General features: G+C 47.2%; 3 protein-coding genes across 3 annotated transcripts; all 3 read left to right on the top strand.

The window, feature by feature from the left end:
* Nucleotides 1–83: 83 nt before the first annotated feature.
* On the top strand, nucleotides 84–2,293 carry LOC117144550 (neprilysin-4). The gene has a single exon (XM_033309792.1). It carries the CDS (start codon nucleotides 148–150, stop codon nucleotides 2,209–2,211), a length of 2,064 nt encoding a protein of 687 aa, XP_033165683.1. The 5' UTR covers nucleotides 84–147; the 3' UTR covers nucleotides 2,212–2,293.
* Nucleotides 2,294–2,550: 257 nt separating this feature from the next.
* On the top strand, nucleotides 2,551–4,745 carry LOC117144549 (neprilysin-4). Its single transcript, XM_033309791.1, has one exon. It carries the CDS (start codon nucleotides 2,566–2,568, stop codon nucleotides 4,633–4,635), a length of 2,070 nt encoding a protein of 689 aa, XP_033165682.1. The 5' UTR covers nucleotides 2,551–2,565; the 3' UTR covers nucleotides 4,636–4,745.
* Nucleotides 4,746–5,062: 317 nt separating this feature from the next.
* Nucleotides 5,063–7,386, top strand: LOC117144548 (endothelin-converting enzyme homolog). Its single transcript, XM_033309790.1, has one exon. The coding sequence runs from the start codon at nucleotides 5,123–5,125 to the stop codon at nucleotides 7,346–7,348; it is 2,226 nt and encodes a 741-aa protein (XP_033165681.1). The 5' UTR covers nucleotides 5,063–5,122; the 3' UTR covers nucleotides 7,349–7,386.
* Nucleotides 7,387–12,995: the final 5,609 nt, after the last annotated feature.

The following is a 12,995-nucleotide window of genomic DNA, read 5'->3' as shown; positions in this document are numbered from 1 at the left end:
AATGGGACTAATTAACCAATCAAGCGGCGGTGGTGACGATAAGCCTCGGTTCAAGTCAAAAATCGACGCATCTCTCGATTCCCGCTCAGTTTCGTTTCGGCAATCATTCGGATCACACGGAAAACGTAGTAGTGACATTTGCCGTACATGATGGCCTCTCAACCGCTTGGACTCCTGCTGGGAGCCATCCTGCTTTCCATATGCGCAATCGATGCTTCAGTACCTCATCCTTTGGCGGCCAACTATTCGATAGACATCCTGCGACTGGCCAAGGCTGCTCACATCAAGGCCTATATGGGCGATGAGAAGGAGCAGGCTTGCAATAATTTCTACAACTATGCCTGCGCCAATTGGCCGCGTTTGCATCCCGCTCGAAAGTCGAAGACGCGGACCAACTACCTGGAGGAACTCCAGCAGCTATATATCCGTAAGAGCGCAGATATGCTCAAGAGTGCGACCAGAGGAGCTGAGAACAGTGCCGATCGTCAGTTGAAGTACTTCTATGGCTCTTGTCGCCTTCAAACAAACGACACGCGATCCGCCTTGAATACCCTGCAAAATGTGACGGATTTCCGAGGCGGTTGGCCGGAGATTCGTGTGGCGTCCTGGTATCAGTACGAGTATGATTGGCTGCAGGTGGTGGCCAATCTGAAACGGAAGCTGGGCGTGGACATCTTTATCGGACTGGAGGTGATACTCGACTACAAGGAGGAGAAGATGCATCGCCTGAAGATCGGTGCTCCACAGTTTCCCATGTCACGGCGTCACTACTTACATACCCACTTCGCAGGCACTCGGGAAATCTACGAGCGTTCGATCGAAAATAAGTTGAAACTGTATTTCCCGGAACAATCGGAACACTGGAGGCAGGAGGTGGCCAGCCAAGTCGTCCAAATAGAGCAGCAGCTGGCCAAGGGATTGCCCCACAATCCAGCCCTCACCTTGGCGCAAACCACTCGTCAAAGGACCGCCGCTGAGATGAAGACTGCCTATGGAAGCTATGTGGATGTGACCCGGTATCTGCAGTTGATTTTCAACGACAACCTGTACATGGATTTGTATGAGACACCGGAGGATTATATGTCCAATTTGGTTGATGTGATAAGTGAAACACCCAAGCTGCAGCTGGCCAACTATACCATGTGGAAGGCCTTGGAAGCGTTGGATATCGCCCGAGTTCCAACGTCCCAGAGAGCGGATATTTGGTGTGTCCAGCTGGCTCAGCAATTCTTTCCGCATCAGCTGGAGAGTCTGTTCCATCGCAACTACAACCACATGCAGATGATCAATGAGTTGCAATCGACGTGGTCGGACATCAAGCGAGTCTTTCGCGAGGATCTGCAGGCCTCGGAGCGTTTACTCTGGCTAACATTGGAGACCAGGCAGAAGGCCATCACCAAACTGGAGGCTTTGAAGCTGCACTTCCGGACCCACGACGACAACAAGTTGATTCGCCAGATGCACGGACTTAATCTGAACATGGATCGGTTTTATCCGAACTTGGTCAGCGTTCTCCAGTGGAAGACACAACGCGGTTTGGCGAAGTTGATGACCGAACCGGTGGCCGAAGATGAAGTGCACAAGCTGCCGCACTACGAGATCCAGAAGAATCGCATACAAGTGCCAATTACATTCCTGCAGGCAAGATTCTTCTGGGATCCCGCCTATCCCAACGGCTTGAAGTACGCCACCTTGGGTGTTCTCCTCGCTCGCCAAATGCTCCACGGATTTGATGGCGTTGGAAGGCGTTACGATGCCTATGGTTACAAGAACAACTGGTGGGATCACACTTCGGAGAGTTCATACTCTCGACGTACCCAGTGTTTCCAGGAGCAGTACGCCATCTTTGTGGAATACAAGGGTAAGCCTGTGCAGGATAAGGATCTGCTGCGTAGAATTGTAGCCGATAACGGAGCCCTGGACATCGCCTATCGCGCCTACCAACAATGGCTTAAGAATGCGGCCGAAACACCGGTTATATATCAAAGGGAACGTCTGCCACTTCTGGATCATGACCACAATCAGATCTTCTATCTGGGTTATGCGCAGCTGTACTGCACCGACTATCCAGAGTCTGTGGAGCGATTTGATGAGCTTCCCGAGCAACTGCGTGTTAACACGGCGCTATCCAATTCGCAACAGTTCGCCAATGCCTACGGCTGCTCCAGGGAGGAAAAGCTGAACGCCCGCTTTAAGTGCACTCTCTACTAAGAGGTTAATTTTCCATCCATATTTCTAATATGTATCTATTTTACGAGATTACGAAATAAAAGCATTTGTTGCACATTTCATACGTTTGATTGGGCTTTCTATTACTAAACCCTAAACCTTTCGAATAATCTAATTTAAAGAGCAACCAAGTTTAGTACAACATGACTCAAATTATTACAGAAGCGCTTACATTCCAATCAGTTTCTGGAAGCGAATCTCTTTCTCTGCGAGCTTCACTCTCTTGATGTCTGATAACCCCAACTGACCCTTGGTCATATCAACTCGGACTCTCGGCTGCTGGAATGCGATTGTAAGTGGCGAAGGCAGTCGATAGCTTCACCGAGCTCCGGCAGCATGTCGGACCCGTGTTGGACGACAGTATTTTTATGGCTGCTCTGGCTGCCACACCTCCAGCAAAATGCCTTGGTTTCTGGTGAGGATCTACCACCGCCCTTCCAGCGGATCTACCAATCGGAACAGACGGTACGACGTTCAAAGGCTCAGGAAATGGCCAGTCATGTGAACAAAAGCATCGATCCCTGTGTGGATTTCTATGCATATGCCTGCGGCAACTGGAAGTCAACTCTAACGCCACAGGAGCAACTGCAGCAGCAAACAGACCGGGAGCTACTTCTGCTCGTGGAGGAGCCTGTGAGGAGAGAGGATAGCGTCATAGTTCGACAGGCCAAGGAGCTATTCAAGTCCTGCGTATCGGCACAGGCTCATCAGAGCCAGCAGCAGCAGCAGTTCCTCAGCGAGTTCATCACCCAGAACGGAGGCTTCCCAGCTGTTCCCGGTTCCCAATGGGCAGTGCATCACCACGACTACAATTGGCTTAGTGTGCTAGGTGGTCTAAGGCTCCGCTATGGAATGGACATCCTAATCGGACTCCGAGTGGGCTATAACTATGCCAATGTAAATGAGAACAGCTTGTATTTAAGTGAACCGAGCACATTGATTCCCACCGAATTGTGCACCCGGAATCGCTCAGATATTCGGGACTCCATTTACGAACCCCTTGAGCATCGAGTGGCATCCGAACTAAAGTCTTGGTTGGCATTGGGACATGACGAATCCGCTCGTCTAGCTGCCGACATCCTTAGTTTCGAGCATGAGTTATGTGGTGGAATGAAAGGTGGATCCTTAGATCCCTGGGATGCCGAGGAGCAGCTCTATCTAGCCAACTACACCCGCAAAACGATCGAACTAGATTTGGATTCATATGTAAGGGCCAGTTTTGGCCAGGATATTTATAAGCCCGTTTACATGGCAGCACCGGAATATTTTCGCCAACTTAAGCGCACTGTGGGTGCCCACAACATAAGTCTAGTGGCCAACTATATAATGTACCGAGCGGTGTCTGCTCTGAATTTTCCTCTGGACGATCGCCCGCAGTTAAGGAAACGGGAGTGCTTGGAACGAACCAAAGAACTACTTCCCACGGCATTGGGTGAATTATACGCCCGACAGTTTGGAACTGAAGATAGCAGAATAGATTTGGACAACCTTTATGATACATTAAAGACAGCTTTAAGGCAAAGTCTGGGTGCGGAATGGTTGGTGGAAGGCACTCAGCGGGTGGGTCAGGAAAAACTGAGGAACCTAAAGCTGCAGATGCCCACTTACGAGCGTCCAGTGATCCTTAAACTGCAGCTGGAACGTGGCAATTATTGGCAAAATCTCCGCCAGCTGTTGGGAGTGGTTCAGTCCCAAAGAAACAATCGACTTTTCGAAGAGTTTGTGCCTGCTCCCTCCGATCCCGTGGAGGCCTATGAGGCCAGGGTGCGACTGAGACCAGTTCAGCGTCGTTTGGATATGGGTTTGGCCCTGCTGCAGCCACCAGCCTACGATCCTCGCTATGGCCATGCCATCTGCTATGCCACATTGGGCGTAAAGCTGGCGCAACAGTTGGTGATGGCTTTCGACGATCCCCATTGGTCGGTGGGATTGCTGGAGCGGGATAATTGGGATGGTCAAACAGCCTGGCAATATCACATTCGAAGCAATTGCTTTGCCCGCCAGGTGGACAATTATTTGAGGCCCAATGTAAGTGCCACCACGCAGCTGATCACGGACAGCGCAGCCATCAATGTCGCCTTTCGGGCGTATCTCACCTGGCTGGGTTTCCAGGAGCCAAACAACGACTTCACTAAGCTGACCAAGGAGACTCTGCCGGATCTTAACTACTCAAACACGGCACTATTCTTCTTAGCCTATGCCCAACAGCATTGCAGTCTGGAGGAGACTCGTCCCAGGGATGAGCAAGGGACTCCGGAAGGATACCTCTACAGCGCACGACAGAATCACACCTGGACTCGCCTGCTTGTAAACGGACCTTTGCGAAACTCAGTTGAATTTGCGAGTGAATTTCGGTGCCCCATTGGATCACCCATGAATCCTGCAACCAAATGCATCATATACTAACAATAATTGGATTTTAAACTATTCTGAAATATACTGTATTTCACTTATTGAATTAATCTGTATTGAATTCTTCTTAGGCTAACGTTGAGTAAACTGCACATCTAAACAATAATTTTTGTTATTATGCTAAATAATCTATATTTAATGATGCTGACAGTCTATAGATCGGAAATGCTTCCCTGTCTGGGAGAAATTGTAAACCTTCTCGGACCGTTGGATTACAACATTTGCTAGCTTGATAGTGGGAGAACCTTGTCACCAAGCGAATGGCGTTGTTTTGCTGTCAATGCCAAGTTCTCGGTTGTCGAGGCCGAGTTTGTTTACTTCTCTCACAGATCCCAGAGCCTCAATGGATGTGATAACCCACAGGGACTGAGAGTAAACTTGACCCAGTTCTCCCAGGTTCAAGTCCAGCCAGGAGAAGCTTCCGATTCGCGCATTATCAAGCCTCCAGACACCGCAACTCAGTCGATTTTTCAACGCCAAGATGAGAGCTACCAGAAGCGCTTGGTTGGGCTTTCTGCTCGAACTGCTGCTCCTCTTTGAAATCCAACTTTGCGATGTGACTGAAGCCCGACAAAACCATATGAATCGCATGCAGATGAGTGGAAACTTTCCAGACTCACGTGAGGAGCAACTGGTGCGCCAAAAAATAGCTACAGATGTGCAAAAGTATATGAACTTGAGCGTCGATCCCTGTACGGATTTCTTCGAGTACGCCTGTGGTCAGTGGGGCCGTTATCACAAGCGCCAGCTTCGTCCGGATGAGTTGTCCACTGCCCAGCAACTGATGGAGACCAAAATCTCGGAGCAATTGCAGCAGCTTCTCACCCAGCCACTGCCAACGCAACATCATCCCAACGGATATAGTGGACCCAGCATGACGAATGTGCGAAAAGTGCGTGCCTTCTACGAATCTTGCGTCGCAGTGGAAGCAAATGCCGGTGAGAGACGTCGTTTCCTAATGAAGATTCTCAAGGATAACGGCGGATTACGCAACGTTCCCAACTCCAACTGGCAGCACAACCGTCAGTGGGTACAAACACTGGGCGAATTGAGAAGGAACTACGGATTGGACATACTTTTGGGTCTGGAAATCGATCTGAATCTGCAGACCATGAAGGGGAATACCATATATTTTGGGGAGCCCAAGCTCACCATCATTCCAGCGGAGCACTGCAATGCCTTGGCCACGCGAGGAGCTCAGGTGCGAGATGAGGTCTACGAGCTGGTGCAGCAGCAAGTGACCGAGAACTTGCGCGATTGGTTTGGCATGGACACCGGAGAGGCGGCTAGATTCGCAGGAGATATTATCCGATTCGAGTTTGAGCTGTGCAAACAAATGGGAGAGCAGGATATTCAGAAGCCAGAGGAGGAGTTTCCACCCGCCATACAGGCGCAAATTTACGGCGCACGCTCGCGAACTGGTCAAGAGCGTCTGCGGCGCCAAAAAGGAGGAATGACCCTGACCGAGCTCACCAGCGAGATGGGCAATCACTTGGACTTCAAAATGTTGGTAGAGGTCATCCTGGAGAGTCAGTACCCATCCCAAGTCTATCTCCGTTCCCCGGAGTACGTTAAACATGTGGTGAGGACCGTTAAGGCCAATAACCGCATCACCGTTGGTGGCTACATTCTATACGTGGCCCTGAACGAACTCAATCAGCCGCCGGAGGAAGCACCATCACAACGTGCCCGCCAATGCGTCCTGGTGACGCAACGTCTCTTTCCGCAAGTTTTGGGTGAGATGTTCCAGCGCCATGTGCAGCGCGATAATGCGAAGCATGATCTGGACGCCGTATTCAACGATGTGATCAAGGCGCTCGAGGAGCAGTTCCACGTGGAATGGATGGACGAGAACGATCGCAGGGCGGCCAGAACCAGACTGTCACAATATCGAGTTTCTCTGCCGGATTACCAGAGTTTGGATCTCACCGATTTGCAGTTTCAGAAGTCAGAAGACTACTGGCGCCGTTTGGAGATTGCACTCAAGTATCGTTCCCATCAGCAGTTCGAAGCCCTCAGGGGCAACGATTTTGGTCATGATGCAGACGGTCTGGATGCGTTCGAGGTGCGAGCTGCTCTATCGCCCCGTCAGCAAATGGTCCTGGTTGGATGGGGTCTGCTGCAGGCTCCCTACTACAATTACTACTACCCGAAGTCTTTGAAATATGCGCTATTGGGCCACCGATTGGCCAGTGCATTGGTTCAGGCATTCGATGACGAGGGATGGAACAATCATCCACAGGCGACGGCCCAGTGGAATGAGGTGACCATGTCTGGTTACCGAAATGCCAGCGAGTGCCAGCGGGCTCAGTACAGCAGTTACTTGTACAATGAACCTGGCGAGTTTCGGAATGCCACCAGGCTAAGAGAGATTATAGCCGATGGCAGTGGTCTCAACTTGGCCTTCAATGCGTATTTGGCTTGGCTGGAGCAGCAGGATCACAAGCTACGTCCACTCCTGGCGAAGGAAACGCTACCGGAGTTGAATTTCACCAACACCCAGCTGTTCTTCATATACTTCGCACAGACGCGCTGCTGGGCAAAGGACAACCAGGAGGCCATCCTGGACTCGATGCCTCTGATGCAGCACACACCGGAGAGATGGAATGTCAATGGACCGCTCAGCAACTCCGCTGAATTTGGACGGGAGTTTGGCTGTGCCCTGGGCACACCGATGAATAGTGGCGACAAGTGTTTGGTTTACTGATGATGACGAGGCGGAAATAAAATATACTTGGAAAGTAAGTCAAGAGATTGGAGTTTTTGATTGAAGTGTGGTCAGTAGGATGCCAGCATTTTTTTAGGTGGGTACATAAACATCTAAGACCTCGCATTTACTGAAAAAACAGACATCTTTAAAATGGTAATATGCAAGGCGGCCCCTTAAGTTCTCGCTGTCTCACAGTTTTTGTGTCAATCGAAGCTCTTGAAGGCAGAACGACGTGTCTTTCCAGCCTGGGCTGGGTTTTATGCCCTCGAGCACGCAGCGCTCCATTCAAAACGATTCCGTAAGAGATATGGGCACTCGTTAATAAACATCCATCGGATGTGGGCGGATACCTCGACCTTGAACCGCCTGTCAATCGATGGCCCGTGGCCATATGAGGCACACGCATTTCCGCTCAGTTTAATATTAAGCTTACCTGCAATGACACAAGAATTGAGAAGAATTAATAACTATATTCAACAGAGAGAGGTATATACAATATAAAAGAATCATGAAGTAATCATTCTGCCGACGACATTGGCTGAACCTTTTATTGAGCTTAATTTTCGGATTCACCTTTGCTGATCTCAATTATAAATATGCAATTTTTAGACATAGGAAAGCTCATTGAATTCGTTTTGCATTCCACAGAATATTATATGCATATGGCGACCAATTTGACTAAATCGTTTGCCAAGCATCGCAGTCAAGCATCGCGATGGCTCCAAATGGAGCGGAAGTGCACCATGGCCAGTGAATAATATTCTGTAACCTCTTGGAGCGTATCATCAATTGCAGCTATGCAAAAATGGCATACAACTTTTCGCCGCTATGCGTCATGGGAGACAGAAAAGACTATGGCGATAATAAATGGTGGAAGTTTTGTAATCGCTTTGAAAGGCAAAAAGACACACGAAAAAATGAGAAAACCAAAACCTAATAAAAAGAGCCCGCAAAGTAATTTTCAATTCACATTCGTAGGAAAAAGATGCTATGGTCTTGGGTATATCATTACTGGCCCCACAAGAAACAAATGGGAAAAATGTTCGCACAGCGGCCATAAAGTGACGCGGAATTCCAGCCAAATGACTGCCCTCTCCGCCTGCAGCCCCCGAAATCCTCCACCTTAAGGTATCTCGCTTCCCCCACAATTATCCAACTTTGGCGAGACAAGAGCCATCAAATCGGCGTCGTCGGCTCCGTTTGTTGCTGGCTAATCAGCGAAAAGAGAAAGAAATGCAAGATACGGAAGCTTTGGGAAAGCCAATAGCAATGATTACCAGATAATCCATAAAAAGTAACGATGAAAAGAGGCTTTTACATATGGTAATCAAAAGGTTGGGTTATTCAACCGCCAGCGGTCATCTAACTGAGTTTTCACTGCACTTCGTGGGCCAAAAGAATCTCAAACTCCTACGCACCTAAGCGGATTTTAACCAAAAGGTGCGGTTCCTTTCCCGTTTCTAGGTATTTTTGGAAACGAACCTAATGAAGCTTTATCTCCGAACACAATGGTGTAGATTGTGCATAACTTATGCAACATAATTCCACGATATCAACGCAAGCGAAGCCTCTTAAGGCCCATAAATTTGACAACGCAACCAACAACTAAATGAAAATGTGAGAAAATAACCAACAACTGAGGCGAAACAGCTCGCAAGTCCATTTGATTAATCAACTTTACAAAGTCCCCAATAAATCAGGCGCAAGTATTTAAACAAGACAGACGCTAGGCAAATGACCCAGTTTCCTGCCCCCCATCCTTCCATCTATCTATTTGACTGTCTGCCCGTGGGTCTTCGAGTGTTCGAGTGGCATTACCAATCTATGCCAAGTGACTCCAAAAAAGCTGGCGGACTCCAAAGACGCCGGACTACTGATTCCCCCGGGCATGTCTGTATGTTCCCCCTTTTTTTTTTTTTTGTTTAAATGTTTGCGGAGCGATTCAATATATCATTCACACATTTTTAACCCAAATTCGAAAATGTCTTTGGATTAGTTTCATAGAAAACAAATACTAAGTGGTTCTACACATGTCGAGCGGCATTCCAACAAATTGATCTTGAATGTGGCCAAGAGAACAGATCGAAAACACAGAACAGATCAATGAATGGCCAGCAGGTGTGCCGAAGATGGGGAAATTCTGCTCGAATAAATGAAAACTCTTTTGCAGGCAGTAAGAGTGATGATATCCAAACAACACTTGACGGCGTGGACTGGTTTCTGGTATCTTAAACACCATATGAGTATAGATAGATAGACGGGTAAGGGGAGACTGTCGTATATCTCTCATATGTACAAATATCCTATGGAATCTGGGTGCAAACACTTTTGTAATTTAAAACTGTTTGCGTTATATGGCCAAGACAACAGAGAAGACGGGGAACTCACATATCTCGGATCTCTGCACATATTGCTTCAGAGTTATTATTATATATCTTTCCGGCAACTTCGCATGTGGGCGACGCCTCTGGATTGTCATATATGGCCTCCATTTATTCACAGTGCATATGTACGGGTTATAAATACTTTACATGCGACTTTGGCAAGCCATAAGTAATGAAATTTATTTCGCAGTCAATTGAATTCTTGCTCACAGTAGGCATCATGGTGCCTAGGTGCGCCCATATTCGGATTTGTCCAAAACAATTTGTCATTATTCTAAGGCATTACAAAAAGTGAATATGTCACGGATATTGCTCATTAGTTTGGAATCTTTTATACAATAGGTTCTTGTTTGATAGGTTTTAATGACAGTGCCGCAAGATATTATGTATTATATGTTAAACGAAACTTCTAATGTCATTACGACTGTCGTATCAATATGCTTTCATAAATATGACTAATTCTGTAGTACTTTTTCAGTATAATTGTTCACAAAACAAGATCTGAATCACAGTTTATTTCAGTTCGATTGTCTTAATATGAGACTTTTATCATAAAGTTTTTTCCAGTGCGCCAAGCAATTTGATTACTACTGAAACTCAATAAATACTGCATACGTGGTTAATTAACGTGAGCCATCGCACTGCAATCTTTGGGGGTGTTCCATGGGCACTGAAAACCAATAAATAAGGGCCAAATGGGTTCGCCTTGCAGAACGGCAGAAAGTTTTCCGGCTCAGAGGGTGGCCAATATTCATATCGCGTCAACCACATGGAACAACCCTCTTCCGCCAGCTGGCTCGACCTGGCCTCTTGGATTCCAAACATCCAAACTACATCTTGACGAGAGTGTGGGCCAGTGACTCAGTGGCGATTCGTTTTGGAGCGGAATCAATTGCACACAGCACGCTAAAGAAAAGTATCTGCGGGTAAAAGGTAGCGTGTCAAGGAAACGGGGCTGGAACACTAACACCCACCACCCACCGCCCAATGCCCACCACCCACCGCCCACTTCCCCCTTGACAATCAGCTGAGAGGCGGAAAGAGAGCAGCGCTGCTCTCTCTCTCCAGAAAATCGATTTTCCAAAACAAATGCAAACTTGTGGCTGCCATAATTTGCCAAATAAAAACGCATTTACCTTTTGCAAACGTGATTCTCTGTATATCCAAGCAGGAATATCCATTGCAGAAGCATATAGCATGACTGTATCCATTATATAGTATATATAAGTACGCTTTGTTCCAGCGATAAGGCGCAAAACAAATGATAATTAAATAACGCACGAAACAAAACACACAACAGAGCACTTGACGAGCAGTGATTCAATGCAGTTAAACAAAATATTCACTTGGAGCTCAATGCTCCATTTAAGAACTATTTCGAAATGCACTCCTATGTACGCACTACTGGTAAATGGGAAGTGGGAAACTCAAGCCCGGAGAGCTCAAGACTCGGGCTTTTCGAGTGGGTGTGGTGAGTTTTCCCCAAGGCGCTGCGGGCTGACCTATCGATTTCGTAATTAGTCGCGTGAATTATGAATAGCAAAACAATTGCCAAATCCGCATTATGTTTATATTCATTCACGCACTTGAACGCAGAACTGGGCAGCTATAGACGGAGTATATATATGCCACCGATTTCCATTCCACGGGGGAATACACACACACGATAAGGCGATTGCCGACCCAACCACGAGCCACTCAGCCAGCGAGCGAAGTGAGCAGGCACAGTCAACCGTCCGACCGTCGATGTGTGGCGCTGCTATGTAACTCACTTGGGCGCTCCGCTTGCTCCGCTCGGCTCGGCTCGACCAGGCCGCTCGCAGCTCACTCCGCCCGCTATGCTGGCGCTGCCCTCTGCCGCGCAGCATAAGGCAGCGACGTTGGCAGAGGCAGAGGCAACTACCCCGGCCCAGATGCACACAGTGGGCCAACTCTTCCAGTCACGAAAGGCTAGCCAGCATAATCCACAATATTAATATTTTAGGAAAATTCAGTGTGAAAATGACAATATTTGGGGGAAATTAATCAATTATACCAAATATTTATATACGAATGTGCAAAACAAGACTTAAAAGTTTAATTATTAATCAAACTAGCTGGAAAGTTATTAAGAAAAACTAATAGAATTTATAAAATAATATATTTTCTCATTATACTAATCAGTTGAACTTACTTTAATGAACTATCTTGTGTCATGTGTTTAACTTTCTTTTCATGATCTTTATTAATTTTACGAAGTACTTAACTCGAGCTTTACATTAAGATTACTTGCTTTGCTTTTCTTAGTTAATCAAACTGATTTGGAGCACACAGATTCTCCCATTCCCAATCCGCACAACAAACAACATCAACCCACTGATAGGGTATTCCGCCATTCCAGAGAGCGATATTCAGCGCGAGGCGGAGAGCCCGAACATACGCGGAAAACTGGAGCAGCATGCTCGTGCTGATAGCCAGCCGACTGCTCCTCCATGACACAGAGCCCATGACCAGATCCGCCGCATTAGCTGCACATATGTGTAGTATCACCATGGTGTGCGTGCCGATGATAAGCGCACGGACAGAGAATCGAATCGTGCGCCAGCCGATCAATAACCCAAAAAGTAAACAAAGCCAACTGTCGAACGGTCACGCATGCGTCCGAATAGCCCACTGAAATACTACCAATCGCATTTGGCCCACTATTAGTTGGTTAACTGGTTTTCTTGCGAGGGGGAGCAGCCGACATTTCCAAGACGATGCGCATTCTATGCAGATTAGAGTCGCCGCCACCGAAAGTCAAGCGATTTTCCAGCTGCGAGCGCAGGAAACTCGTTCCGTTCGCAGGTTAATGACACAAACATTATGTTATTAATGCAGTTGCAGTTATTAGCTGACCATTAGCTAACAATCCCCCACCGATGAGCTAATGATGTATGTACCATATGTACGAGCGGTCAGTCAGCAGGCACGCAATATAATGGCACTGAATTATCTACGGACCGGCAGTTTCGAAACATCAAAGAATTCGAAAGAAGCTGACACAGCTGGACATGCGATGCGCAGCGGAATGGATATATTTTCAGTCTCAGTCTGCGGCAGAAGAAAGTGTGTGGAATTGAATTAACAAGACGGCAACAATTTCTAAACAAAAGCGTGTCTTAGAAGGCATTATATGTGAAAATTGTAGTAAAATTGAAAAGCTCTTAAAATCTCATTAAAAATAAAGCAATATAATGAAACCAGAAGTTCCAAAGAGCATGTCAAAATAGCAACCCAAT

The sequence above is a fragment of the Drosophila mauritiana genome, chromosome 3R (assembly GCF_004382145.1).
Source record: "Drosophila mauritiana strain mau12 chromosome 3R, ASM438214v1, whole genome shotgun sequence".
NCBI classification, from domain to species: domain Eukaryota; kingdom Metazoa; phylum Arthropoda; class Insecta; order Diptera; family Drosophilidae; genus Drosophila; species Drosophila mauritiana.
Note: the sequence above shows the minus strand (reverse complement) of the source record. Positions and strands in the feature narration are given on the sequence as shown.